We start from the raw sequence: 15,003 nt of genomic DNA on the forward strand, positions 1-15,003 counted from the left end.
CCTGGAGTGCACTTCGTGTAGGAGTGGGATTGTTGCCTGGTAGAATGGGTGAATGTTTAACTTTGGAAAACAATTTGGCGTTATCTTACAAAGCGTTTGTTCCAGCTTCCTCTGACCCACGTCCTCCTCAGCACTCAGTATTCTTATTCTGGATTTTTGCCAGTTGAACGAGGATGAAATGGTATTTTATTTGGTCTTAATTTGCATTCCCCTGTTTAAGAATGAGGTCAGGCATCTCTCATCGTGTTTATCAGCCCCAAATATCTTTCTTTTCCTGTGTAATACCACCTCCTGTCTTCTGCCCCTGTTTCTTTTCTTTCTGTTGTAATTTTCTTTCATACTGGTTTGGTAAAAGTTCTTTACTTATGTTGCAAATGTCTCTTACCAGTTTGAAAAAATAAGCAACATTTTGTATAATAAGTCTTTTGATCAATAGCAGTTCTTCAGTGGATCAGTTTTGTCCTTTATGGTCAGTGCTTTTTACATCTTTTAAAAGAAACACTTCACTCAAGGTCAGAACAGCTCCCTCTGTTTCCACTAAAACAGTTAAAATTTTGCTTTTTGCATATTTAAGTCCTTAGTTCATCTGTGGCTGGTTTTTGGGAATCCAGTTTCATTTTTTTTTTTTTCCATGTGATAGTCATTTTCTCTAGTTCCTTCTTATTGAAGCCTCTGCTTCCTCGATAAATCTGCCATGTGTGCATTTGTGCATTGGGTGCTGTTCTTTGGTTAGCGTGTCTGTCTCAATGCCAATGTCATACAGCCTTCACCACTAGCTTCACAGTAAGGCCACTATCTGGTTGAGCAAATTCTTTTTATTCTTTAGCAGTGCTTTAGCTATGCTTTGTCCATGGACATTTTAGAATCAGCTTAGCAAGTTCCATGGAAAATTCTGTTTGGATTCTTTTTTTCTTTTTTTCTTTTTATTGTGTTAAAATACGCATAGCATATACCGTCTTAACTTTTTTTTTTTTTTTTGAGAGCAAAAGCGCACGCACGCGCACATATACACGTGAGTAGGCAGGGTGGGGCGGAGGGAGAGGGAGAGAGAATCTTAAGCAGGCTCCACATCGAGCGTGGAGCCTGATGCGGGGTTCGATCTCATGACCCTGAGATTCTGACCTGAGCCGAAATCAAGAGTCAGGCGCTTAACTGACTGAGCCACTCATGTGCCCTATCTTAACTATTTTTAAGGAAACAGTTCAGTGGTATTAAGTACATTCACACTGTTGTGCACCATCCCCACCATCCATACCCATAGCTTTTCATCTTGTAAATCTGAAACTCTGTACCCATTAAAAAATAACTCCCCATTCTCCACTCTCCCCAGCCCCTGGCAAACACCGTTATGCTTTGTCTTTATGATTTGGGCTACCCTAAGAATTTCATATAAGTGGAATCATGCAGCATTTGTCTTTTTGTCTCTGGCTTATTTCATTTAGCATAATGTCCTCAAGGTTCATCCATGTTACAGCATTTCTTTTTAAAGCTGAATGATATTTATGTATATACCATGTTTTGATAATCCATTCATTGCTCAACTTGGGTTGCTTCCACCATAATGCAGCTAGGAACATGGGTGTAGAAGTATCTCTTTGAAATTCTGCTTTCAAAGAGATTGTGAAGTAGAATTGCTGGGTCAGCTGGTAATTCTGTTTTTAATTTTTTTGGGGGAACACCCATACTCTTCCATAGCAGCTGTACCATTTTACATTCCTACCAACAGTGCACAGGCTTCTCCTTTCTCCACATCCTCACTAACACTTGTTTTTTCTGTTTTTCTGTTTTTGTTTTGTTTTGTTTTTTGATAGTAGCCATCCTAATGGGTGTGGGGTGGTATTTCACTGTAATTTCAATTTGCATTTCCCTGATAATTAGTGATGTTGAGCATCTTTTCATGTGCGTATTGACCATTCATATATCTTCTTTGGAGAAATGTCTATTCAAATCCTTCACCCATTTTTGAATTGGGTTGTTTTGTTGTTGCTGAATTTTAGGAATTCTCTAATATTCTGGATATTAACCCTTTATCAGATACATGATTTAGAAATATTTTTCTCCCATTCTGTGGCTGCTCTGTAGATAGTGTCTTTTGATACACAAAATTTTTAAATATTCCTGAAGTCCAATTAGTCTATTTTTTTTGTTGCCTGTGCCTTTGGTGTCACATTCAAGAAACCAGTGCCAAATCCAGTGTCACGAAGCTTTTATACTATGATTTCTTCCAAGAGTTTTATGGTTTTAGGACATATATCTCGGTCCTTGAAGCAGTTCAAGTTATTTTTGAATATGATGTTTGGTAAGGGTCCAACTTCATTCTTTGGCACGTGCGTATCCAATTTTCCTAGCACCATTCGTTGAAAACACTGTCCTTCCCCCACTGAATGGTCTAGGTACCCTTAAAATCATCTGACCATATATGCAGGGGTTTATTTCTGGACTGTATTCCATTGGTGTATATGTCTATGCCAATACCACCCTGTTTTGATTACTGTAGCTTCATGATAGGCTTTGAAACCAGGGAAGTGTGAGTCTCCCATTTGTTCTTTTTTCCAAGATTGTTTTGGCTATTTGGACTTTCTTGAGATTCCATATGAATTTTAGGGTGTTTTTCTCTATTTCCATAAAAAATGTCATTGGCTTTTGATAGAGATTGCATTGAATCCTTAGATTTCTTTAGGTAGTATTGTCATGTTAACAGTATTAAGTCTTCCGATCCGTGATGCATGTCCATTTAACTTTCATTTCATTTGGCAATGTTTTATAGTTGTCATTGTAGAAACCTTTCACCTCCTTGGTTAAGTTAATTCCTAAGTCTTTTATTCTTTTTGATGTTGTAAATTGAATTGTTTTTGTAATTTTCTTTTAAGAGGGTTCATTGCTTTTGTATCTGTTGGGATATTAATGCCATTACACCTATATATCAAATTGGTGAGAATTGACATCTTTTTTTGTTCATACCCCCACCTTCCCACAGCCATCTACTTCCTTTGCCCTTCTCTTGGCTCTATGTGGCTGACCCCTAGGGTCACCCAGGGTGTCCTTGCCTATTGGGTTTCTGATGCATTTGGGTTTCTGCACTGGGTTTTTTGACAGCTGAATTCCCTCCAGGACTCCCACAGGGCATCCTTGCCTCCATGATGACTTAGTTGGACTCCTAACTTAATTTCTTCTCCATGTGCCTTTGGCCCTAGGCATGGTAATGGATCCCCAATGTTGCTAGTCTGAGTGCTGTACTATTCATTGTTGGAGCCCTTAATTCTGTCCATACCATGGCAAGTAGTCCTTTCATTAAAGTCTTCATTTTAACTATCTGGGATTAATTCTGTTTTATGATAGGATTCTGATGGATAGTATCATTTTTTTTTAAATTACATTTTCTAATTGTTTTTGATATATTATAGCATTGATAGGAAAGTTAGGAAAATATGTCTGTTTAGATTCTTTGGAGTTTTCTATACTAGCAACCACATCATCTGCAACTAAGGGAATTTTTTCCCCTTATCTATTGCTTTTCATTTCCTTTTCTTGTCCTATTGCAATATCTAAGATCTCAAGTGTAATTTTGAATAGTAGTAGTAACAGGAGAATGCTCCTAACATTTCCCCATTTAGAATGATATTTATTTTTTTTCACAAGTAACTTTAATCAAATAATAAAGTTCCCTTCCTAGTTTAAGTTATGTACTTTTTTATGTATTTAGGATGATCTATGATTTTTTTTTTTTTTTCTTCTGTATGCTATTACTCTGAATGACATTATGGCTTTCTTATATTACTCCTGTAGTACATCCAACCTAGTCATGGTAAACTGTGCTTTTATCTACTATTAGATTCAGTTTATTGATATGTTAAGTTTTTGCATCTATATCCATGAGTGAAATGGGCATGTAATTTGCCTTCCTCATTCCCGCCTTAACTGATTGTGATATTAGGTTTCAAAGAATGAGTTGGGTAGTGTATTAGTCCATTCAGGCTGCTCTAACAAAATATAGATTAGGTAGCTTATAAACAGCAAACATTTATTTCTCGTAGTTCTGGAGGCTGGAAATCCAAGATCAAGGTGCCAGCAGGGTCAAGTGAGAGCTCTCTTCTGGGTCACAGACTTACCATTGTATGGTCACATGGCAGAAGGAGGTCTGTGGGATCTCTCGTATCAGAGCACTAATCCTTCCACCCTCAAGACCTAATCACCTCCCAAAGGCCCCACCTTCGAACACCATCACATTGAGCATTAGGATTCAACATGTGAATTTGGGGATGGGGGCAGGGGACAAACATATAACCACAGCACATAGTATTCCTTCTTATTCTTTCATCTGCAAGAATTTGTGTTAATCTGTGATAATCACTTTGAAAATTTGATCTCACCTGTAAAATTGTGCCTGGTATATTCTTTGCAGGGAGATTTCTAACTGCGCTTCAATTCCTTTGATAGTTATTGTACTAGTCAAATTCTTGACTTCTTTCAGAGTCGGTTTTGGTAGTTCTATCTTTTTTTTTTAGATATTTCTGATTTCAAATTTATTGGTATGAAATTGATAGTATTTTCTTATTTTTTAATCTGTTTTACTTGCAGTTTTGGTTTTTTAAATCTTACTATGTTTTATTTGTACCTTATCTCTTTTCTGTTTCTTGATAAATCTTGCCAGAGGTTTGTCTATTGTGCTAGTCTTTAACAAACCAACTTCTGGATTTGTCAAGTCTTATCGTATATTTGTATTCTGTTTTATTACTTTTGCCTTCCATCCTGGTGTAGCCTATTGCTTTCATAATATTTAGTTATAAGTATTTAATTTTTATTCTGATTTGTTCTTTGATCTATGACATACTTATATACTGTTTTTAATTTCTAAATATGTGAGGATTTTTCATTTATATTTTATTATAATTATGTAGTATTTAGAGATCTATATGATAATTATTCTTTAAAATTTATTGAGACTTTCTTTCTGACCTAGTATATTGGCAGTTTTTATAAATGTTCTGTGTGTGCTTGCATAGAATGGTTATTTAATTACTGGATGGAGACATCTATATTTGTTCATTGGATCCAGCTTGTTAATTTTATTGTTCAAACCTTTGGTTATCTCCATTTGCTGGCTTCTACCTGTTTGGCCTGCCAATAATAAATAAGTGGGTAGACTTGTTAATTTCTCCCAGAGGTCCCATTTGTTTTTACTTTATATATAGTAGAGGTGATTTTATTAGGTTCATATGTGATTGGAATTGTCATGTCTTCTTCATGAATTGGATCTTTTATCACTATGTAGTAGCTCTCTCTATAATGATACTTTGGGTCTTTAAGGTCTATGTGTTTTATTTTACTGAAGTTATATCAGCTTGCTTTTGGCTCTAGTAAGACCATTGTATCTGGCTTCACCTTTTTACTTTAAACTTTTTTATGTTCTTATGCTTTAGATTTGTTTGTTATGACAGCCCATAGCTATTACTTGTGTTTCTTTTATCAAATTTGACAATCTCTGACCTAACTAGTGAGTTGATTCTAGGTAACTTTATTGTAACTATTGAAATATTTGGACTTGTTTCTATAATCTTTTATCTGTCATACTTTTTCTATGTTTCTTTTTCCTCCCTTTTGGCTTTTAAATAAATGATCCCTCCTTCTTCTCCCTAATAAGACAAGAACTTTAACACACTCTCAGGTCCTTGATTTTGTCACCCCTCACTCCACCCTTACTGTTGATATTTTCTAGAATTTTATCTCTAGGTTATTAGGACTAAGCTACCCATCCGTGTCTCTCTTTTTTTTTTTAATTTAAAAAAAATTTTTTTAAAGATTTTGTTTATTTATTTTTGAGAGAGAGCACATGCACAAGCACAAGTTGGGGGAAGGGGCAGAGGGAGAAGCAGACTCCCTGCTGAGCAAGGAGCCCCATGTGGGACTCGATCCCAGGACCCTGGGATCATGACCTGAGCTGAAGGCAGACACTTAATCGACTGAACCACCCAGGCACTCCCTCTTTAAAAATTTTTTTAGCAATTTTATTTATTAGAGAGAGAGAGCAAGTAAGAGGAATAGAGGGAGAGGGACAAGCTGACTCCATGCTGAGCATGGAGCCTGACATGGGGCTCAATCCCATGACCCTGAGATCATGACCTGAGCTGAAATCAAGAGTTGGATGCTTAACTGACTCAGCCACCCAGGGGCCCCCCTCTGTGTCTCTTGTAAGCATTCTGTATCCTTTAAGATAACAACAAACCAAGTGGATGCTGACACTCACAGGGGCTTGGGGAAGTTATGTAATGCAGTTTGATAAAATCCTCCCACTGCTTCCTGACTCTGTGTTGTGGTTTTCCTGTTCTCTTTTTCCTCTAATGCACAGTCCCTAGGAAATGGGAGGGTGTGGCCTGTGCCAGCCATAGCTGGAAGCCCAATGTCCTGGCTTCCCCCTAATCCTCCAGGCTGCCTAGTTCCCCCACAAGGTCTCACACTGGTCTACCCCAGCAGTTACTACTCTCCTTCAGGCCTGGCCACCCTAATCAAGAGCAGATTTCTCCTGTGGGTGGTCTGAGCACGATCCCTTCCCTTTGGCTTTTCTTTAAAAAAAAAAGAAAAGAAAGAAAGAAAAGTGTTTTTCTTGCTTTTTGTTTTTTAAGGAATTACCAAGGTATTTGATCACCCCATATTCCCATAATTCCTGCAGCTTCTGCTGAATTGGTTTCTCATTTTATTTGAGTATTCTCTCTAAAAGTTGTTTGATGTGTGTCTAATGGTGAATCTAATTTTGGTGGTGTATCTAATTAAATCTGACAGATAATTTTTATAATGTTTTAAAGTAGTAAAGTAGTAGTTTTATAATGTTATTTGAATGCATATTAAATTTTAGGTTCAAGTTTCATTCCTTTGTTCTCTTAAGAATGTCACTACATTGTCCCCTGACAGCCAGTATTGCTGTTGGGAAAAGTCTGATGTCGGTCTGGTTCTTGCTCTTAGTAGATGCTATGTTCTTTCTCTCTGGAAGTTATTAGAGTGCTTTCTTTGTATCTGATTTTCTTAAATTTTGGTATAATATCCCTAGAATAGGCTTTTCCTCACTTGTCCTGTTGACAATGAAATTGCTCTTTCAGTACTAAGCCATTTGTTTTAAATTTGGGGAAATTCTCTCCATTATTTCTTCAGATAGTTCCTCCTTGCCAGCTTAATTTTTTTCCTGGGACCTCTGTTATCTGGATGTTGCCCCTTCTACTTATAGCCTCCACAGTATTTAAATTATATTTTGATTTCTTATTCTCTTCCTCTTTTTCTTTTTTTTCAAAGATTTTATTTATTTTAGAGAGGGAAAGAGAGAGAGAGCAAGCAGGGCTAGGGGCAGAGGGAGAGGGAGAGAATGTCTAGCAAACTCCGCATTGCGCGCAGAGCCCAACTCAGGGTTCGATCTCACACCCTGAGCCAAAACCAAGAGTCAGATGCTTAACCCACTGAGCTACCCAGGCACCCCTCTTTTCCTGGGAGAGCCCTAAATCTTATCTTCTCATATTACTGTATATCTTATTTCTTGTGTTCTTTATTTCATGATTAGGCTTTTATCTACTATGTCTTTACCCTTGTTTTTTATGATAAAAAATTTTCATGTTATTAATATCCTTTGTTACTTCTTTTACTGTATTGATCATGTTTCTCTTACATCAGTCTGTTTTAATCATTTTCCTTCTATTGATATCTATTTTATAGGGTTTTTGGGGGGGGGCAGGGAGCACTAGTTGTCCTTCTTAAGAGTCTCCTTGGTTTAGCTGGTAAATTTGTTCCCCTGAGAATATTCGCTATTCTGTATAGCACTACTTAATGGAAAAAGATTTAAGGCCAGATCTTCATCTCTGATAGGCCCATGGGGCTAAAGAACTGAGAATATCACAGTTACCCACTCATGTTTGTACTCTCCCCACCGAACAACTGGCCTTGCTATGTGTGACTGCATGGAGTCACATACTGCACAACTCCGGGAGTGAGTATTCATTTAGATGATGATGAGAATGGCACCTCCTACCGTTCTGTAATATGGCAACCCTGCAGGTCTTCACCTTCAAACCCTCAGCGAGAAGCAGATTTGGAAGGAGGCAATTACCCTTGATTTTAATCCACCAGTTCTGGGGCTTTGGAGGGGGTAGATGGAGGAATGAATGCCTAAGGCTTCAACTCCTCTTCCAGAAAGGCCCTGGCAGATTCCCTGAGTTTACCTCCAGTGGATTCCCCAGCTGGTGCTCTGGGGTGGTTGACACCGATTTCTTCAGTGAAGGGACACACAGTGATTGTTCTGAGGCATCAGTGGGTGAGGGCAAGAATCGTGCTTGAACTGTCTTATTTTCCTTGAACTGCTTACTTTCTCTGCCAGTTGTCTTCAACCCCAGGCTACAAACACCCTCCCGCACACCCGTTCAGAAGCACTCTTCTTCCGGTGTTCCTCGAGATTTTCATTTTGTAAAAGTTCCTAGATTCTCTGTTTCTTCAGAGTTGATTTGCTAAAGGGAGCCAACTACTGCTAATTTTCCATATTTTACTTTCCCACAGTAAAGCTCTTCTCTTTCTTTTTTTAACATTAAAAATAAAAACTGCCAGTTATTTTACCAGCAGAAACGAGTTTATTCAGGGATGAAAGAGAATTGCAATCTGGGACAGACAAGCTGTGGCAAAACCAGGGGCGAGTCTGGAGAACAAAAGGAGAGGTAGGCTTTTTATGGAGAAGGGGTAAGTCAGGAAGGCTGCTATAAAGGAAAAACCCATTGGAATCAACAGGGAGTTGGAAGTATAGTGCCTTCTCATTGGCTGAGCTGTTGCCAGAGGGAGAAGGAAAGTGTTTCTTCCTGAAGCTGGCAAAGTAAAGTAGTATCCATTTGCAAGGTCAAGTCCCTCTCTTCCTGTTGGGTCCGCAAGTGACTCTGAGTGGTAGAGCTTGAGAGCTCCCCCTGCAGAAACCTCCCAACTTCATTTTAGTGGGGTTTCCCATGATTAATTTTCACACTTTTTAAAACAACAACTTTATTTTTAAACTTTTATTTTCTAGTTACAAGAATAGGGCATGTTTATTTCAAATAAGCAAAAAGAGTATCACTACTACCCCAATACAACAACTGTTAACATTTTGGTTTGGTGACTTGCCTGTCATTTTGCTTTGTATATGGTGTCTCACTACTGGTTTCAACCTGGACTTTAATATAACATGTGTATTTCCCAACTTCCCTAACATGATTTTATAGTCATTTTTTGGTTACGTAATATTCCATCATCCAGACAAAGCATAATTTAGCCAGTTTTCTGTTGTTGGCTATCTGGATGATTTCCCTCTTCCTTTTATTATGTATTGTTCTCTAATAAACATTCTTGTAGATAAATATTGTTCACGTCCTTAATTATTTCCTTAGGTTAAATTCTTAGAAGTGAAATTTCAGGTCACAGGCATTTTAAGGTTCCATACACTACTCTCCAGATACAGAGCTTATCTCCAGAAAAGTTATATAATTATGGTCTTATATCATGAGCATGTGCATTTCCATACACCCCTACCTAAACTGGGTGTTAACTTTGTGATCTGCTGTTGTCTTTTTCTCAATCCAGCTTGTCTTGGGCATTTTACTTCTCGTTTCTGTACTCGCATAGAGCTGAGCTGATTGTTCACCAAGATTCATGCATATACACCACATTATTTTTTATCCATTCATCATCAGTGGACATTTAGGTTGTTTCCATGTCTTGGTTTTTGTAAATAATGCAGTGAACAATGGGGGTGCATATTATCTTTTTGAGTTAGTGTTTTTGTTGTGGCTTTTTTTCCAGATAAATACCCAGAAGTGGAATTGTTGGATCATATGGTAGTTCTAATTTTAAGTTTTTGAGGAAACTCTATACTGTTTTCCAAAGTGGCTGCATCAGTTTACATTTCCACCAACATTGTACAAGGGTTCTCTTTTCTCCACATCCTTACCAGCACTTGTTAATTCTTGTCTTTTTGATCATAGCCATTCCTAAGAGGTGTGAGGTGATATCTCACTGTGGTTTTGATTTGCATTTCCCTGATGATGAGTGATGTTGAGCATCTTTTCATATATCTGTTGGCCATCTTGTATATCTTTTTTGGAAAAAATGTCTGTTCAGATCCTCTGCCCATTTTAAATTGGATTGTTGGGTTTTTGCTATCAAGTTGTATGGGTTCCTTATGTATTTTACATATTAACCCCTTATCAGATATATGATTTACAAATATCTTCTCCCATTCAGTAGGTTGCCTTTTTATTTTATTTCCTTTGTAAACAGAAGCTTTTTAGTTTGATGTTTTTCCACTTGTTTATTTTTGCCTTTCTTGCCTCCAAAAAATCATCACCAACACTGATGTCGAGGAGCTTACCACCCCTGTTTTCTTCTAGGAGTTTTATAGTTTCAGATCAAGTCTTTAATCCATTTTGAGTTAATTTTTGCGCATGGTGTAAGGTAGTGGTAACAGTTTCCTTCTGCATGTGGCTGTCCAGTTTTCCCAGCACCATGTGTTGAAGAGACTCTCCTTTCCCCATTGCATATTTTTGGCTCCTTTGTCATAAATTAATTGGCTATGTGTGCATGGGTTTACTTAGGGGCTCTGTATTCAGTTCCATCAATCTGTATGTCTGTTTTTATCCAATACCATACTGTTTTGATTACTATAGCTTTGTAATTTAATTTGAAATCAGGGGGTGTGATGTCTTCAACTTTGTTCTTTTTTCTCAACATGGCTTTGTCTATTTAGAGCCTTTTGTGGTTCTATACATGTTTTGGGATTGTTCTATTTCTGTGAAAAATGCCAGAATTTTGATGGAGGTTGCATTGAATCTGTAGATCGCTTTGGGTAATATGAACACTTTAATAATATTGATTCTTCCAGTTCATGAGCACAAAATATCTTTCCACTTATTGTGTCTTCTTCAGTTTCTTTCATTAATGTCTTGAGAGTTTTCAGTGTAGAGGTCTTTCACCTCCTTAGTTAAATTAATTTCTAGGTATTTTGTTCTTTTGGATACAGTTATAAATGGGATTGTTTTCTTTATTTCTCTTTATGATAATTTGTTATTACTATATAGAAATGCAACAAATTTTTGTATATTGATTTTTGTATCCTGTAACTATACTAAATTCATTTATTAGTTCTAATGTTTTTTTGGTGGGCTTCTTTAGGGTTTTCTCTATATGTCATCTGCAAATAGTGATAGCTTTACTTTTTCCCTTCCAGTTTGATGCCTTATATCTCTTTTTTTCCTCCTAAGGTCTAGGTAAGACCTCCAATACTATGTTGAATAAAAGTGGCAGGAACAAATATCCTTGTCTTGTTCCTGATCTTAGAGGAAAAGCTTTCAGCTTTTCACCATTGACTAAGATATTAGTTCATAGGCTTGTCATATATGGCTTCTATTATGCTGAGGAATGCTCCTTCTATACCCACTTTTTTTTTTTTTTTTTTTTAGAGTTTTTGTCATGAAAGGGTGTCAGATTTTGTCAGACGTTTTTTCTACATCTAATGAGTTGGTCATCTGATTTTTACCCTTCCTTTTGTTTATGTGGCATATATCACATTGATTTTGTGAATGTTGAACCATTCTTGCATCCCCGGAGTAAATTCTATTTGATCATGATGTATGATCCTTTTAATATATTGATGAATATGGTTTGCTAATATTTTGTTGAGGATTTTGCATCTATGTTCATCTAACTTTGATTTTTTTTTTTTTAATTCAATTAGCCAACTAATAGTATCTCATTCATTTCAGGTGTAGTGTTCAATAAATTAGGATGATGGACACTAACTCTGATTTTTAAAAGAATCCTCTTCTGTTATCTCTGTCACTTTTCCTTCCTCTTTCATTCTTCTGTTTGTGGAATTTATCTTTCTTTTACAACATTCTCCTTAAATGGGTGCTGACTCTTGGCTATGTACTCATCTCGGCGCTCAAGACTTCTGTTGGCCTGGCTGCCAGTGCTGTTTCTATTCATGCTGGTTTCCCCCACCCCCTTCAGCTAGCTTAAGTACTCTAGCCTTGGGGTAAAAGCTGCAGCCTTCCCCCTGCACATAAGGATGGAGGGAGACCAACTTACCCAGCTCAGGCAAACACAGTTCCCCAGACTGGTAATCTCCTTGACAGGCCCAGGGTCCTTCCTACTCCCTGTGTAGGTGACTGTTAAGTTTGGGGTACACTAGTCGCCCTCCTACTTTGTACAGAACCTTCTGTATGTGCTTTGGGCTGTGGTTTCCTCAATCCACATGAGCCCATCTGCTTTCTATCTTTCAGGATTTCTCTACTTGTCTGAGCCATTGAAGGCACTCTTTCTTGCCTTCCAGTGCTATTGTGGACTCTTTTTTCATCCTTCTGTTATGTCTAGGGACTTGGGGTGTAATGGAGGAGGCGGTTTAGCAAGTAATCCAAACACTTCTTTGTTTCTCCTATGCAGAGTATGAGCACCTATGAGTTGGTTAACTGAGAGCATAGTCTTGGAGTCAAGTACACAGGGATTTGAAGCTCAGCCGTTCTTACTAGCTGTGTGACTTTAAGCAATTTTCTTAATCTCTCCAAGTCTCTCTTGCCTTACCTAGTAAATGGGGATGACCCTTGTTGTGAGGCTTCAGTGAGCTAAGGCCCACAAAGCCCTTGGCAGGGCCTCTAGCAGAGTGAGCACTCAGTGTTTAATCTTTTGGTTATTTTTATCAGAGTTTTTATTTTTCTGTTTTTATTAAGCTAAACCCAGTTAATAGAAGAGCACAGAGAAACCCTTTTCCATCCATCTTATTTGCACTTGGAGTTTCTTCTTCCAGCCCTTCTCCCAGCCTCACCGGGAATAAACAGACTGACTTCCCCCCCTCTGCTCTCTCTACAGCTCAGCTCCACCAGCTGGAGGGACTGAGGACCATTGGCATCACCACCAACGGCATCAACCTAGCCCGGCTGCTCCCTCAGCTTCAGAAGGCTGGTCTCAGTGCCATCAACATCAGCCTGGATACACTGGTGCCAGCCAAATTTGAGTTCATCGTTCGCAGGAAAGGTGAGCCAGTGTGGTTTGCAGTGGAGGGAGGCCCTCCAAGGGCCCACATAGCACAGGAGCCGTGGCAAGGGGCCTGGTTGCTCCCTTTTGGTGTCTGAGCTGCAGATAAACCTGAGCATTTATTCCTCACCCCTCACCTTCGCCAGATGTCTTCTGTCTCTATAGCCATACCCATACCCTTGGGAAATCTGGGGGATCAGATGCTAAGGCCTGTGATGACCAGTCTCCTTATGTCCTGCCCCCAGTGTGCCTGGGACTGAGAGGGTTGCTAGTGTGCAGGCCTTTCCATTTTAAAACCAAGGCAGTCCCTGGCAGATGGGACAACTTGATTACCCTATAATGAGCTCTGAGGAAATGTGGGGCAGCCCAGGGTGGAAGCAGCTGCCTTGAGGTGCCAGGGTCAAGGCCAGCACTGCCACGGCCTCCCCCACCAGGCTTCATCACGGAGGGCACAGGTCAGGGAGGTAGAGCAGCCCTGAGCCCTGGGTCTCATTAGATCAGCACCTGATGTCTCTTGGGGCATGGGCTTCAGTTTGGGGTAGGAAGTATCCGGGGTTGGATGCCCTTTGATTTGGGGAGGGTGGTACATAACTGAGACTTCTCAGCAATCCTTCCCCTTCTCTGGAAACAGCTTCTAGCTCCCAGCCCCACTTTCTCTTTCCCCTGCTCCATGCGGTGACTCCCTGTTTACACCACCCACGTGCTGAGGGCGTGCTCATGGAGTCCTTGCCCTCTGGAAAGAGCTGCTGCAGATGCTGTGGAGGGGACAGAGACACACAGGACATTGCTCTGCCTTACAGGCCAAAATGTGTGATGCTACTAGATCACCTTTGTTTGTCTTGTGATGTCGATCAAAGTGCTGCAGAGAAGGAGAGAGAACTCCTAGCGCGGAAGACCTGGAGGGCTCCATGGAGGAAGCATTTACTTTGGGCCTTGAGTAATGGGGAGTGGGAAGAGGAGTTGGATCAAGGGAGCTTACTTTGAAGGGGAACGTCAGTCGGAAACCTGCAAGGGCTCTGAGGTGGAAAGTGCCTTTGTGGGTTTCAGCCCCCAACCCGACATCCACATCTCCCCTGCCTCCTTGTCTCGTTTCCTAGAATGAGGATTGGAGACAGTAGATCCTGATGTTAGATCTGCTGCCTTCCTGTTTATACTCCTGTGTCCACCACCTCCTTTTGGAGGTAGAGTGCTTTACAAAGGAAGAAACTTCTAGATTATCATAACAACATTTTCTATGAAAGCCGCACTTTCCTCCCTTTTCCCTCCCTCACCGGGCCACCTAAAAATGCTACAGGGAAACCATGGAGGCCATCATCTGGCCACCCTCCCCCAGGGGGATGGCCCAGCTGTGAATCACCACAATCACCAGGCTGTGCAGGGTGGGGTAGGGGCCAGTGTGCAGGAGGCGCTCAAATGTGTGGACGCACGAGTGAGCCGAGAGTGAGCCGGAGGTGAGGAGAAGCCAACCTGGGATCACAGGTACCGTGGTCAACCACAGAGACGGGAGAACCACATGCATACTAACTGCTCACTCGCGCGGGTACAGACCCTGCACTTAGGAAGGGCACGGTGCGAGCGGGCAGAGTGCATGAATGGACAGGCTTTAAAAGCACTGACAAAGGAGTCTAGAAACCTGCATTCTTTTTTTTGTTTTGAAACATATCTTTTTTGTATTTTAAAAATGTGGAAATAATAATTTCTGATTTTCGTATAATTTGTACATTAGATTATCATTTCAGTTAGAATATTAATTGTCACAAACTTTAATCTACTAATAGTTTTTTTAAAATTTTATTTTATTATGTTATGTTAGTCACCATACAATACATCATTAGTTTTTGACGTGGTGAGGCACGCAGCGTGAGGCCTCCAGCAGGGCACTGCCTCTCCTCAGGGCCTCAGTTTCCCCATCTGGACAATGAGAGGGGTCACCTAGATAAGGGTTGGCACATTACAATCCACCAGCTAAATCCAGCCCCTTGCTTA

General features: G+C 39.7%; 1 protein-coding gene across 4 annotated transcripts in view; it reads left to right on the plus strand.

The window, feature by feature from the left end:
• The window catches only part of MOCS1 (molybdenum cofactor synthesis 1), a 36,565-nt gene that overhangs the window by 13,210 nt on the left and 8,352 nt on the right, over positions 1 to 15,003 (plus strand). For all 4 annotated transcript variants that reach the window (XM_032409879.1, XM_032409880.1, XM_032409882.1 and 1 more), the window contains one exon: positions 12,853 to 13,017. In XM_032409879.1, coding sequence (XP_032265770.1) covers positions 12,853 to 13,017 — 165 coding nt within the window. The remainder of the gene's footprint in view (positions 1 to 12,852; positions 13,018 to 15,003) is intronic.

Source organism: Phoca vitulina, unplaced genomic scaffold (assembly GCF_004348235.1).
Source record: "Phoca vitulina isolate PV1807 unplaced genomic scaffold, GSC_HSeal_1.0 scaffold11, whole genome shotgun sequence".
NCBI classification, from domain to species: Eukaryota; Metazoa; Chordata; class Mammalia; order Carnivora; family Phocidae; genus Phoca; species Phoca vitulina.